General features: G+C 48.0%; 1 protein-coding gene across 1 annotated transcript; it reads right to left on the bottom strand.

The window, feature by feature from the left end:
• Positions 1 to 3,675: 3,675 nt before the first annotated feature.
• LOC119945103 (olfactory receptor 14A16-like) lies at positions 3,676 to 13,123 on the bottom strand. Its single transcript, XM_038766132.1, has 3 exons — positions 13,033 to 13,123; positions 11,187 to 11,325; positions 3,676 to 4,327 (listed from the first exon to the last, which is right to left on the bottom strand). Exons 1-3 carry the CDS (start codon positions 13,121 to 13,123, stop codon positions 3,676 to 3,678), a joined length of 882 nt encoding a protein of 293 aa, XP_038622060.1.
• Between the last annotated feature and the right edge of the window lie 950 nt (positions 13,124 to 14,073).

Below are 14,073 nucleotides of genomic sequence, written 5' to 3'. Positions count from 1 at the left end.
ACATCTCCGTCACCGTCTCCAAGTCCATTCTTGTCTGTCTGACGCAGAGCCATTCCATCTGCTCCTTGGGCTGTAAGGCGCAGGTCTGTCTGGTGATCGTGTTTGCGAGCTCTGAGTGCTTCGTCCTCACGGCCATATCCTACGACCGCAACGTCGCCATCTGCCTTCCCCTGCACTACGAGGTCGTCATGACACCAGGGGCCTGTGGGAAGACGGAGACCGCCTCATGGCTCAGCGAAGGGCTGATAGGAGTTGTGTTTGTGGCTTCGACCTTCTCCCTGAGCTTCTGCGGGTCCAACGCCGACCCTCAGTCCTTCTGTACCGCCCCTGTCCCTGCTGAAGATCTCCTGCTCCGAGGCCCACGTCGCCATTGATGTGAGCGTCACCGCGGCCGTTTTCTTGGCTTCACTCTGCTTCGTGCTCATAGTCATCTCCTACACGCACATCTCCCGGGCTGTGCTGAGGATGCCGGCCGCCGAAGGCCGGACCAAAGCCTTCTCTACTTACCTGCCTCATCTTGTTGTCATCGCTCTCTTTATCATAACTTGTTTCTGTGGTTTCTTGAAGCTACCTTCAGATTCCTGCTCAGCTCTGGACCTACTGGCGTCCGTGTTCTACACAGTGGTTCACCCAGCCCTGAACCCTCTCACATACAGCCCTAGGAACCGGGACGTGAAGACTGCCCTGTGTCTTCTCCTTGGGGAAATCTCTTCCCCTTTGAAGAGAAAATGCCTATTCCCCACATAATTAATTACACAGCATTATTACACATCATTAATATAAATAAATAGAATTATAAATACGTACGTATATACACAAGTGTTGTGGGGCAGGGAGGGGGGTAGTGCAAAGGGAGTGAGTCAGGGCGATGGGGAGGGGAGGGCGAGCTGAGGAAAAGTGGGGCTTATTCTGAGATGGTCTCCTGGAGGAGGTGAGCCTTTAGTGGGACTTTGACATAACATGGTAGATGTGAAGAGGGAAGGTGCTTCAGAGCAGAGGCAGGATGTGGGAAAATATGACAGAATCATTCACTCAATCATTCACTCAATCAGTAGTATTTATTGAAAACTTACTGTATGCATAGCCTGTATTTTTTGAGCTTTGTAATGGTATTTATCAAGAGCTAACTTTGGGCCAGCTACTGTACTAAGCATTTTGGAGAGGTCCGTCAGCCCGCCAATCATATTCATTCATTAATTCAATCGTATTTATTGAGTGCTTACTGTGTGCAGAACACTGTACTAAGCGCTTGGGATATACAAGTTGGCAACATATAGAGACAGTCCCTACCCAACAGTGGGCTCACAGTCTAGAAGGGGGAGACAGAGAGTATGGCATAATATAACAGAAACATTCTATGCCCACACAAGCTTACAGTCTACATTCTAGAATACAATACAATAGAGTTGCTAGGCAGATTTCATGCTCTCAACTAGTTTATTTTCTAGTCAGGGAAACTGGCTGTAAGAGAAACTAGAAATACATGAAACGGCAGAGTATAAGGATTAGTTAAGGATTTATTTACTGAGCATTTGCTGTGTGAAAATCACTGTACTAAGCACCTGAGAGAGTCCATTATAAAAATACAGACATATTCCCTGTCCACAGTGAGTTTACAATCTAGAGGAGGAGACATGTTAATATAAATAAATTCATTAATTACAGATATGTACATAAGATATTGACATAAGTGCTATGGGGCTGGGGTGAGTATCAGAGTGTTTAGGGGATAAAAGCTCAAGTACATAGGTGACACAATAGAGAAAATCTAGGATAGAGAGATGAGAGATTAGTTCAGCATGACTGCAATTCAGTATTCTTGGTACAGTCTCTGCACACAGTAAGCTCTCAATAATCAATCAATCGTATTTATTGAGCGCTTACTGTTTGCACAGCACCGTACTAACTGCTTGACAGAGTACAATACAACAGAGGCGGTAGAACAAATATGTTAGTAATAATAATTTTGGTACCTTTTCAAGCACTTACTACCTGCCAAGCACTGTTCTAAATGTTGGCATAGATATAAGTTAATCAGGTTGGACGCAGTCCCTGTGCCACATGGGGCTCTCACTCTTAATCCCCATTTTACAGATGAGGTTACTGAAGCCCGGAAAACTGAAGTAACTTGCCCACGTTCACACAGCGAATTGGTGGTGGGTCTGGGATTAGAACCCAGATCCTATCATTAAATACCTTTGATTAATTGAGAGATTAGTCAGGGAAAACTTTCTGGAGGGGATGTAATAAGTAGAAGCCTGTGACACAGTTCCTGCCATAAAGAACATATGGGCCAAAGTGAATATTAAATCAATCGTATTTCCTGAGCGCTTACTGTATGAAGAGCACTGAACTAGGTGCTTTGAAGGTACGATTGGGTAACATATAAAGACAATCCCTACCCAAAAATGGGCTCACAGTCTAGAAGAGTGGAGACAGGCAACTGAACAAAACAAGTAGACAGACATCAGTAGCATCAATATAAATAAATAGAACTTATATATATATAACAACATATAATATTATAATACATACATGTCACTAATAAAATAAATAGAATAATAAATATGTACATATATATATTTATATATATATGTAAGTGCTGTGGGGCAGGGAGGGGTGTAGAGCAGAGGAAAGACGTCGAGGCAATGGGGAGGAGAGGAAGAGCAGAGGATAAGGGGGCTCAGTCTGGGAAGGCCTCCTTGAGGAGGTGAGCTTTCAGTAAGGTATCCAAGGTCACCCCTAAACGACTACAATAGGGGACTAGAGAGGAAAGAAATACTAAATCTTCCTTCCCTCCCCATCTTCCCGACTTCCATCCTCTGCTCTACACCCCTCCCCTGGGTTTGTCACACAGTAAATGCTCAGAAAATTAGATTGAATTAATTAATCCTTATACTCAGCCGTTTCACCTATTTCTATTTTCTCTTACAGTCTGTCTCCCCGACTAGAAAATATACTCCTTGATAGCATGAAATCAGCATAGCAACTCTATTGTATTGTATTCTAGAATGTAAACTGCAAGCTTGTGTGGGCAGGGAATGTATCTGTTACACTGTTATGTCATACTCTCACAAGTGCTTAGTACAGTGCTCTGCACACAGTAAGAGCTCGGTGAATATGATTAGCTGGCTGACCGATCTCTCCCAAATGCTTACTACAGTACCTGGCTTATATTAAGCGCTTGACACATACCATTACAAGGCCCCGAAAATGCAGGCTATACACACAGTAAGTTTTCAACGAATACCACTGATTTAGTGAATGATTCTGTCATAGTTTCCCACGTCCTGCCTCTGCTCTGAAACACCTTCCCTCTTCACATCTACCATGTCATGTCAAAGCCCTGCTGAAGTCGGAGCGATGGGGAGGGGAGGCAGAGCGAAGGAGAAGGGGGCTCAGTTTGGGAAGGCCTCCTGGAAGAGGTGAGCTTTCAGTAATTTATCCAATGACATCCCTAAACAACTCCAATAGGAGATAGGAGAGGAAATAAATACTAAAGACCCTCCCCAGAGGCGCCAAACACTCGGTTGATATAATAGCAAGTCTAAAGTTAAAGAAAAGAGAATGAAGACAAGGAAATTGGCTTCTTCAAAAACGTTGGAATTCTCCCCATCGCTGCCTTCATGTCCCGGTTCCTCAGGCTGTAGATGAGGGGGTTCAGGACGTGGGGCACTACGGCATAGAACGCAGATAACAGCAGGCCCAGGTTCGAGGGAATGTCTGAGGGCGGTTTAAGTAGGCAAAAAAAAACCCACTGGAGAAAAACAGAGTGATGACGGTGACGTGCGACAGGCAGGTAGAGAAGGATTTTGTCCGGCCTTCTTGGGAAGAGATGGTCCTCACTGTGGGGAAGACGCGGAAATGGGAAATGACTATAAAGAGGAAGCAGAAGAAGTCTAAAGTAGCACTGGCAATGGGCAAGAACGCCTCCCTAAGGTCATCATTGGAGGGGGCGAGGGCCAGTAACTGGGTCAAGTCACAGAGAAAGTGACGGATCACGTTCGAGTCACCAAAAGACAAGGAACGTGTACTGGCAGTGTGCGTGAGGCCCAAGAAACCACCCCAAAGGCATAAGGCGGTGGCCATCTTCCCACAGACCCGTTGGTCCATGACGACAACGTAACACAGGGGATGGTAGATGGCCACGTAGTGATCGTAGGACATCAACGTGAGGATGCCTATCTCCGTGGTGGCAAGTAAGACAAGAAAAAATACTTGTGTGACACAGTCACGGACAGAGATGGAACTGTCGTTGGTCAGGGAGTTGTGGGCGGATTGGATGATGGTGACGGAGACATAGCAGACATTGAGGACTAACAAGGTCCTGAGGAAGAAGTACATGGAGGTGTGGAGGCGCCAGTCGAGGACGGTGACGGCAACGATGAGGAGATTCCCCGTCAGGGCCGCCAGGTAAACCGGGAGGAACAGCATGGAGTGGACCAGCTGCAGCTCCCAGACCTCCGAGAATCCCGGCAAGAGGAATTCCCTCACCGCCGTGTGACTGGCCATTTCCCTTGAAGGTTTTTATTCCGTTGTTTTTCCTAATATCGGGGAAGAAACAAATTGCTTCACAATCATCATCAAAGTAGTATAATATTAGAGAAGAACCGTGGCCAAATGGAAAAAAAACACAGGCTTGGAAGTCGAAGACCTGGATTCTAAATCCGACTCCACCACGCGTCTGCTGTTTGACCTTCACTTCACTGTGGCTTAGTTACCTCATCTGTAAATAAATCAGTGGAATTTATTAAGCGTTTACTATGTGCCGCAGACTGTCCTGAGTGCTTCGGGGAACAAAGTGGGATTAAGACAGTGAATCCCATGTGGGAAAGGGACTGCGTCCAACCTCATTACCTTATATATAGTTACCTCATCTGTAAGGCAGGAATTCATTCATTCTTTCAATCGCGTTTTTTTAGAGTTTATTGTGTGCAGAGCAATGTACCAAGCGCTTGGATAGTACAATTCGGCAACAAATAGAGGCAATCCTTACCCACCAGCTTGCTTTCCCTCCTACTTCGACTACAAGACTATGATTGACAGGAAGACCTCCGCTCTCTTGACCCCTTCCATCTTTCTCAGAGCATCACACCCTACCTCGCCCCCCAACCTCTCTACCCAATTTTGATGACCAGATTACTGCTCTCAACTCCACCCTCTCTACTGAGTTCAACTCGCTCACTCCCCTCCCATCGCCTCTCTCGTACCACTAACCTACAGCCTTGGATCAATCCCACTGTCTGCCTCCTTCGCTCCTATGCTCGAGCTGTTGAACGCTGCTGGCGAAAGTCCAAACACCAAGCCAATCTTGCTCACTTCAAGTCTGTCCTTAAATGTCTTAACTCCCCTCTGTCAGGAAAAGCTATTTCGCCCCCCATATTGACACCCATGCCCATCATCCTCGTCAGCTTTTCCGTACATTTAACTCCCTCCTCAGGCCCCCTGTTCCTCCCCCTCCTCCTCCCCTTACCTTCAACGATCTGGCCTCCTACTTCTTTAGTAAAATTAACTCCATCAGGTCTGAGCTCCCCAAAGTCACCCCTCCCCCTTCTCCATCTCCACCGCTCTCAACCCACACCGCTACTCTCCCATCTTTCCCAGCACTATCCTCAGATGAAATCTCCTACCTCCTCTCCAGTGCTACTCCATCCACCTGTGCTTCGGACCCCATTCCCTCTCATCTTATCAAATCTCCAGCCTCTTCCCTCCTCCCCTCCTTAACTTTCATCTTTAACTGCTCACTCACCACTGGTTCCTTCCCCTCTGCCTTCAAATATGCCTACGTCTCCCCCATCCTAAACAACCCTCTCTTGACCCCACCTTCCCTTCTAGTTATCGCCCTATCTCCCTCCTACCCTTCTTTATCAAACTCCTTGAACGAGTCGTCTACACCCGCTGCCTCGAATTCCACAACGCCAACTCTCTCCTTGACCCCCTCCAATCTGGCCTCCGTCCCCTATACTCCACCGATGTCGCCAGTGACCGCCTTCTTTCCAAATCCAATGGCTCCTACTCTATCCTAATCCTCCTCGACATCTCAGCGGACTTCGACACTGTGGACAACCCCCTTCTCCTCTACACGCTATCCAACCTTGACTGCACAGACTCCGTCATCTCCTGGTTCTCCTCTTATCCCTCTGACCGTTCATTCTCAGTTTCCTTTGCGGGTTCCTCCTCCCCATCCCCTCCCTTTACTTTAGGGGTTCCTCAAGTGTCAGTTCTTGGTCCCCATCTGTTCCCTATCTACACTCACTCCCTTGGTGAACTCATTCGATCCCATGGCTTCAACTATCATCTCTACGCTGATGAAACCCAAATCTACATCTCTGCCCCTGCTCTCTCTCCTTCCCCCCAAGCTCTTATCTACCCCTTCCTTCAGGACATTTCCATCTGGATGTCTGCCCGCCATCTGAAACTCAGTATGTCCAAGACTGAACTCCATATCTTTCTCCCCAAACTCTGCCCTCTCCCTGACTCATGCTCCCCTCTCTCGTTCACCCCACACATCCAATCCATCACCAACACCACTGGTCTCACCACCGCAACATTTCCAAGATCCGCCCTTTTCTCTCCATCCAAACCACTACCTTGATAGCTCAATCTGTCATCCTATCCCGACTGGATTATTGCATCAGCCTCCTCTCTGATCTCCAATCCTCCTGTCTCTTCCCACTGCAGTCTATACTTCACTCTGCTGCCCGGATTATTTTTTGTGCAGAAACGCTCTGGACATTTTACTCCCCTCCTCAAAACTCTCCAGTGGCTGCCTGTCAACCTACGAGTCAAGAAAAAACTCCTCACTCTCGGCTTCAAGGCTCTCCATCACCTCTCCCTCTCCTACCTCACCTCCCTTCTCTCCTTGTACAGCCCAACCCACACTCTCCGCTCCTGTGCCGCTAACCTCCTCACTCGTTCTCCCCTCTCCTGTCATCGACCCCCAGCCCACGTCATTCCGCTAGGCTGGAATGCCCTCCCTCCACACAACCGCCAAACTAGCTCTCTTCATCCCTTCAAAGCCCTTCTGAGAGCTCACCTCCTCCAGGAGGTCTTCCCAGACCGAGCCCCATTTTTCCTCTCCTCCTCCCCATCCCGCCCCGCCGTACCTCTTTCCCCTCCCCACAGCACCTGCAGATTTATTACTCTATTTTGCATGTACACATTTACAATGCTATTTATTTTGTTAATGATGTGCATATAGCCTTAATTGTAATTATTCTGACAATTTTAACACCTGTCTACATGTTGTGTTGTCTGTCTCCCCCTTCTAGACTGTGATCCCGTTGGTGGGTAGGTATCGTCTCTATATTTTGCCGACTTGTACTTCCCAAGCGTTTAGTACAGTGCTGTGCACACAGTAAGCACTCATAAAATATGATTGATTGAATTAATGAACCGTATCCGACCTGATAATCTTATATCTAACCCATCTGGGCTCTTAGTAATAGCACAAAATTATTATTATCTACCCAATGCTAAGGAAAGGTATAAATGCATGTTTTAAGGGTGGTGATTGGGCTAATGTGGTTCAGGGTGTTGGAGGTTAGTCAATCAATGGCATTAATTGGGCACCCACTGTATGTAGAGCCCTGAACTAAAGGTTTGAGGGGGTATGATACAACAGAATGGTTAGACATGTTCCCTGCCTACAGTGAGGAGCAGTATGGCCTAATGGATAGAGCACAGGCTTGGGAGTCAGAGGACGTGGGTTCTAATCCTGTATCTGCCACTTGTCTGTTGTGTGACGTTGAGCAAGCTTCTTAACGTCTCTGTGCCTCAGGTACCTTATCTGTAAAATGGGGATTAAGACTGTGAGTCCCACCTGGGACAACCTGGTTGGCTTGTATCTACACCAGCGCTTAGAACAGCGCTTGGTACATAGTAAGCCCTTAATAAAAAACATGATTATCATCATTAATCCCCATTTTACAGATGAGGGAACTGAGGCCCAGAGAAGTGAAGTGACTTGCTCAAGGTCACACAGCAGACAAGTGGTGGAGGCGGGATTAGAACGGGTCCTTCTGACTCCAAGAACCGGGCTCTGCCCTCTGGACTACATTGCTTCTCCCTTTACATCCCAGCTCACTCTCTGCATTCCCCATTGACTATCCCACTTCCCACCCTCCGCTTCTACCCTTACAATCTTCCCTACCACAGCTCTCTCCACCTTCGAATCCCTTCTTAAATTCCACCTTCTTTAGAAGACATTCCTTGATTAATTTTTCTTCTCTCTGGCTCAAACCCTCCCAACTACTATCTCAGCAGTTTTGTACCCTCTCAGAACGTTTACGACATCTTCTCCCTCTAATATACTCTACCAAGTGTTTCGTGTGATGCTTTGTCCAGAGGACATGCTCAGTAAATAGTACTAATATTTTGGTTGATTCAAATGGGAGACGAAGTGCTCTCTAATGATTAGAACCAGGGCCTGGACGTCATAGGTGCCTGGGTTCTAATCGCATTTCGGCCACCTGTCTGCTGTGTGACTTTGGGCAAGTCACTTCACTTCTCTGCTCTAATTGCCTCATCTGTAAATCAATCCATGGTATTTACTGAGCGCTTATTATGTGCAGAACACTGTACTAAGCGCTTGGGGGAGTACAATGGGATTAAGACTGTAAACCCCATGTGGGACAGAGACTGACCCATTCATTCAGTCGTACTCATTGAGTGCTTACTGTGTGCAGAGCACTGTCCTAAACCCTTGGGAAGTACAATTCATCAACAGAGACAGTCCCTGCCCACAACGGGCTCACAGTCTAGAAGGGGGCAACACACATCAAAACAAGTAAACAGGCATCAGTAGCATCAATATAAATGAAAAGAAGTACATATAAACATCATTCATAAAAAATAAATAGGATTATAATTATAAATACGTACCTGTGTGAAGAGGGGGGTAAAGCGGAGGGAGCGAGTAGGGGTGACGGGGAGGGGAAGGGGAGCAGAGGAAAAGGGGGGCTCCGTCTGGGAAGGCATACTGGAGGAGATGAGCTCTCAGTAGGGCTTTGAAGGGGGGAAGTATGCTAGTTTAGTGTATTTGAGGAGGGAGGGCGTTCTAGGCCAGAGGTAGGCCATGGGACTCCCACCTGATTACCTTGCATCTACCCCAACGCTTAGAACACTGCCCAGCACACGTTAAGCATTTAATCAATACTATTAAAAAATGGAGTTTCAGTGAAATGAAATCAATCAATCAATCAATCAATCGTATTTATTGAGCGCTTACTATGTGCAGAGCACTGTACTAAGCGCTTGGGAAGTACAAATTGGCAACACATAGAGACAGTCCCTACCCAACAGTGGGCTCACAGTCTAAAAGGGGGAGACAGAGAACAGAACCAAACATGCCAACAAAATAAAATAAATAGGAAAGAAATGTACAAGTAAAATAAATAAATAAATAAATAAATAGAGTAATAAATATGTACAACCATATATACATATATACAGGTGCTGTGGGGAAGGGAAGGAGGTAAGATGGGGGGATGGAGAGGGGGACGAGGGGGAGAGGAAGGAAGGGGCTCAGTCTGGGAAGGCCTCCTGGAGGAGGTGAGCTCTCAGCAATTATGGAGACATACGCTGAAGGTTGTAAGCAGGATCCCAGGAAGCTACTACGGTTCTTCTGTCCCCTTTCCTCACTCCCTTAAAAGATGCTCGTTATATCTTAAAGGAAAATTAGTCCCATTCCTATCAGAGAATCAAATTTACTCTCTGAACACCAGAGAGCAGCCTTGTTGAGATTGTCTTGGAAACGGGTGACATTCTAAACCTCTTGCTAGCGGCGCAGAGCTCTGAAGAAAGAGAGTTTTATTCCCATGGGTGAAAAGAACACAGTCATCTGTCCTCATGGGCTTGCCTGGATGAATAATAATCGGGGTTTTTGTTTAGCGCTTACTATGTGCCAAGTTCCATACTATGTCCCGGGATCAATACAAGGTAATCAGGTTGGACACAGTTCCTGTCCCACCTGGGGCTCACGGTCATAATCCCCACTTTACAGATGAGAAAAGTGAGACACAGATAAGTGAAGTGACTTGCCCAAAGTCACACAGTGGACGAGTAAAAGAACTGGGATTAGAACCCGGATCTTTCTGCCGAGATGAGCTGAGGATAATTTCAAGGTTACAGGCTTGTGAGACAGGGAGGGTCGTGGTACTGTCTACAGGGTTTGTGTGGGAATATTCATTCATTCATTCAATCGTACTTGTTGAGCGCTTACTATATGCAGAGCACTGTAATAAATGCTTAGAAAGTACAATTCAGCAATAAAGAGAGACATTACCTGCCCATACCGGGTTTATAGTCTAGGGGTGGAGAGTGAGACATCAGAACAAGTAACTAAGCATCAATAATAATCATAATAATTATAATAATGATATATATATATATATATATATATATATATATATACATATACACATAAAAACCAAAAACACCCCCTTCTAGACTGTGAGCCCACTGTCGGGTAGAGACCGTCTCTATATGTTGCTAACTTGTACTTCCCAAGCGCTTAGTACAGTACTCTGCACACAGTAAGCGCTCAATAAATACGATTGATTGACTGATTGATTGATTGATTGAAGTAAACAGGCAAGTTGAGGGCAATGGATGGACAACTGACAGAGGAGTGATGAAGTAATAAATGCCCTCAAAAAATAAGAGAAGGACAAATACACACAGTATAAAAGCAAACAAATCTGGAATCTGATTAGGACACTGAGGACAGAGGGGCGGAGACGGAAGATCAGATACAATGCCTGTCCTCCATGAGGCTCTTATTCTTACAGGGCAGGAGAAAAGGTATCTTATCTCCATTTTCCAGAGGAGGACGTGTGCCGGAAAAGTTAAGGGACTTGTCTAAAGTCACACACACAATATGCCAGAGGCAGAGGCAAGAGTCGAACCTGGTCTTCTGACTTCCAGCCCAACACTTGTTCCCCTCTGCCATGACGCCTCCCTAATGAAACACAAATGAACGATATTTTTCTTTTTCAGAAGAGTTTCCCCCCAAAGAATTTCCTTAGGGCCGCCATAATGTCCTTGTTCCTCAGGCTGTAGATGAGGCGGTTCAGGGTCGGGGCACCACGGTGTAGAACCGGACACCAGCAGGTCCAACGCTGAGGGGGAGTCTGAGGTCGGCTTTAAGTGGGAAAAAACCCAGTGGACAAAAATAAGGTTATCACAGCAAGATGGGGCAGGCTTTGGCTCTGTCCTGCACGGATGGGATCCTCAGCACGGTGGAGAAGATATGGAAATAGGAAACCCCCATGAAAAAGAAGCAGCCGAAATCCACCGTGACGCTAACGCCTATCAGAACGACCTCTGGGACGATGGAGGGAGAGAAGGACAGGGTTAATAACTGGGGAATAATAATAATAATAATGATGGCATTTGTTCAGCGCTTACTATGTGCAAAACACTGTTCTAAGCTCTTGGGAGGATACAAGGTGATCAGGTTGTCCCACGTGGTGCTCAAAGTCTTCATCCCCATTTTGCAGGTAACTGAGGCCCAGAGAAGTTAAGTGACTTGCCCAACGTCACACAGCTGACAGGTGGCAGAGCCGGAATTTGAACCCATGACCTCTGGCTCCCATGCCCGGGCTCTCAGAACTGTCGAATCATGTTGGAGTTGCAAAAAGGGCGAGAGAAAGATGTTGACGGTGTACACAAGACCAGAGAGAACCCCGCTGAGCCAAAAGGCGGCGGGCACCTTCCCACAGGGCCCTCAGTCCATTTTGACCTCATAGCTCAGGGGGCGGCAGATGGCCACCTAGCGGTCGTAGGACTAGGTAGTGAACAGGGCGATCTCCACTGAAATAAAACAAGCGAAGAAATAGAGTTAGTGTCCCAGGTTGACCCTCGGGTACCGACCATCTCAAGGTCAAATGATATCTCGGGGCCTCCTGGGCCAGCAGGCGGAACTCTGAAGTGAGGGTGGGATACCGTCCCCACAACGAAAACTGCTAGATTGACAGCCCAAGCCGGAAATACAGAAGGTGTCCCTCACCGCCCCCCCCCCAAATCAAATTAAGTATGGAGGAAGGGGGAGGGCAGAGACTGGATAAACTCAGGCCGGAAGCTGGAATGGCCTAAGAGAACAGGTGTTAAATCCCTGCAGCCTCTGGCCCTTTGTGCAGAGCATTGAGACTTGCATCAGATGGCTGCAGGGTGCCTCTGTACAGAGCGTGAGAAGCCCGCTCTGCCTGCACAAAGTAAGGAGCCTCCCCCTCCCATTCCCTTACTGTAGGGGTTCCTTAAGGGTCAGTTCTTGGTCCCATTCTGTTCTTTATCTACTCTCACTGTCTTGAACTCAGTCGGTCCCATAGCTTCAACTATCATCTCTACGCTAATGACACCCAAATCTGTTATTTGGGGAGGAGGAGCCCAAGAAGGAGACTGACAATGAACAGCTGGAGAGATTAGAGGAGAACCCGGAGAGGACGGAGTCTGTGAAGCCAAGGTTGGATAGCTTGTTGAGGAGAAGGGGGTGGTCCACAGTGTCAAAAGCAGCTGCTCTATCTCCCTACCTCCAGGTTCATATCTCCTGCCTTCAGGTCATCTCCATCTGGATGTCTGCCAGCCATCTAAACTCAATATGTCCAAGACTGAGATCCTTATCTTCCCTCCCAAACCCTGTCCTCTCCCTGACTTTCCCCTCACTGTAGACGACACGACCATCCTTCCCGTCTCACAAACCCGCAACCTTGGTGTCATTCTCGATTCTACTCTCTCATTCACCCTCCCACCCCCGGTCTGTCTGGAACTATTCCCGTCTTGCTCTGTCTGGAACTATTCTCTTCCCCGCCCCCTTCTCTTTGCTCTGTCTGGACCTATCCCCCCTGTTCCCTCGAGTTCTGTTGGCCTTCTCTGTAAGGTCCTATCTCTCCTTCTCTCTCTGGCTCTGCCCCCCTTCTCTCTCTGGCTCCATCACACCGCGCGGCACCCGCTGCTCCCGGAAGGATCCTCTCCTCAGAGCGCCGCCACAGACGCCCGGGACTCCGTTCCCGAGAGGCCCGCCCGCCATCACACCGAGGGGCCCTCGCTGCTGCCGGAAGTATCCTCTCCTCAGAGCGCCGCCATAGACGCACGAGACAACGTTCCAGAGAGGCCCGCCCGCCATCACACCACGCGGCCTTGCTGCTCCCGGAAGGATCCTCTCCTCAGAGCGTCGCCATAGACGCCCGGGACTCCGTTACCGAGAGGCCCGCCCGCCATCACACCGCGTGGCCCCCGCTGCTCCCGGAAGGATCCTCCCCTCAGAGCGCCCCGATAGACGCCCCCTGCTTCCACCCCCACCCCAACTTAAGCGACCTTCCTTAAAGTGCCCCCCAGCCCCCCATTCCCGGTCCGGACCTGACTGACTCTCCCCGCCCCGCTCCCCCGGGAAAAAGGCCCTTGTTATCACCAAGTTACATTAACGACAACCTCATTCGCACCTACTCAGCCCTTCCATGCTAGTTGGCTGTTCACTCCTCTTCCCAGGTATCTCTGCTCCCTGAACCCCTTAACAGGTGCACACTACTCCAGCACATAATACTTTGTATCTAAGCCTGTCCGGCCGTCGACCCCCGGCTCACGTCATCCCCCTGGCCTGGAATGCCCTCCCTTCCAACATCGCCAAGCTAGCTCTCTTCCTCCCTTCAAGGCCCTACTGAGAGCTCACCTCCTCCAGGAGGCCTTCCCAGACTGAGCCCCCTCCTTCCTCTCCCCCTCGTTCCCCTTTCCACCCCGCCATCTTCCCTCCTTCCCTTCCCCACAGCACCTGTATATATGTTTGTACATATTTATTACTCTATTTATTTATTTATTTTACTTGTACATAACTTTTCTATTTATTTTATTAATATGTTTTGTTTTGTTCTCTGTCTCCCCCTTCTAGACTGTGAGCCCACTGTTGGGTAGGGACTGTCTCTATATTTTGCCAACTTGTACTTCCCAAGCGCTTAGTACAGTGCTCTGCACACAGTAAGAGCTCAATAAATACGAATGATTGATTGATTGATTGATTGATTGATTCACCCCACACATCCAATCCGTAACCCAAACCTGCGGGTCTTACCTCCAGAACAT

The sequence above is a fragment of the Tachyglossus aculeatus genome, chromosome 24 (genome assembly GCF_015852505.1).
Source record: "Tachyglossus aculeatus isolate mTacAcu1 chromosome 24, mTacAcu1.pri, whole genome shotgun sequence".
Classification (NCBI taxonomy): Eukaryota; Metazoa; Chordata; class Mammalia; order Monotremata; family Tachyglossidae; genus Tachyglossus; species Tachyglossus aculeatus.
This window is presented reverse-complemented; position numbering and strand designations above follow the sequence as displayed.